We start from the raw sequence: 541 nt of genomic DNA, 5'->3' as shown, positions 1-541 counted from the left end.
GACTGAGGGCTGATAAAGACATCCATTGTGCCACAACCACCATGACAGCCTCCTCTTATCTCCATCCCTGTGTTGTACCTACTTCATCCTTCTCAACCTCCACTCCTCGACCGGAGTCACCATCAGTCTTTACATACTCTCTACCCCAGTGTCTCTGCAATTAGGCCTTACCTCAGCTTCAGGTTCTCCATAAACTGCTCTATGTTCACCTCGTCCAGAAGGACAAAATCAGACTTCCCAAACTCCAGGCCCTCCAGCACCGCCATCCTGACGGACAGGCAGAATGAGGAAACGGAAGTCTTTAGGGGAGAGAGAGAGAGAGAGTAGAGGACTCTAGGGAAGAGAGAGAGAAGTGATGCAAAGGCAGGCAGGCAGAATAGGCTAGTGCTGCTGGGGCCCGGTAGTGAAAGTGGAGTTGAGGCAGTGTGCTGTGTTGTGGGTGTGGGTGTGGCATAACTCTGTTCTTTTGTGGTGTGGGGTGCTGCTTAGTCAAGTCAACGAAGGCTGTGGTCGGCCTCTCTGTAGTGTGTGTGTGTGTGTG

The 541-nt window shown here is 52.1% G+C and overlaps 1 protein-coding gene across 1 annotated transcript in view; it reads right to left on the bottom strand.

The window, feature by feature from the left end:
• myo1g (myosin IG) overlaps nt 1-338 on the bottom strand; it is an 81,778-nt gene extending 81,440 nt beyond the window's left edge. The window contains exon 1 of the mRNA XM_042295146.1: nt 172-338. Within this exon, the coding sequence (XP_042151080.1) occupies nt 172-266 (95 nt within the window). The 5' untranslated portion in view covers nt 267-338. The remainder of the gene's footprint in view (nt 1-171) is intronic.
• Between the last annotated feature and the right edge of the window lie 203 nt (nt 339-541).

Source organism: Oncorhynchus tshawytscha, linkage group LG13, assembly GCF_018296145.1.
Source record: "Oncorhynchus tshawytscha isolate Ot180627B linkage group LG13, Otsh_v2.0, whole genome shotgun sequence".
In the NCBI taxonomy this organism is placed as follows: Eukaryota; Metazoa; Chordata; class Actinopteri; order Salmoniformes; family Salmonidae; genus Oncorhynchus; species Oncorhynchus tshawytscha.
Note: the sequence above shows the minus strand (reverse complement) of the source record. Positions and strands in the feature narration are given on the sequence as shown.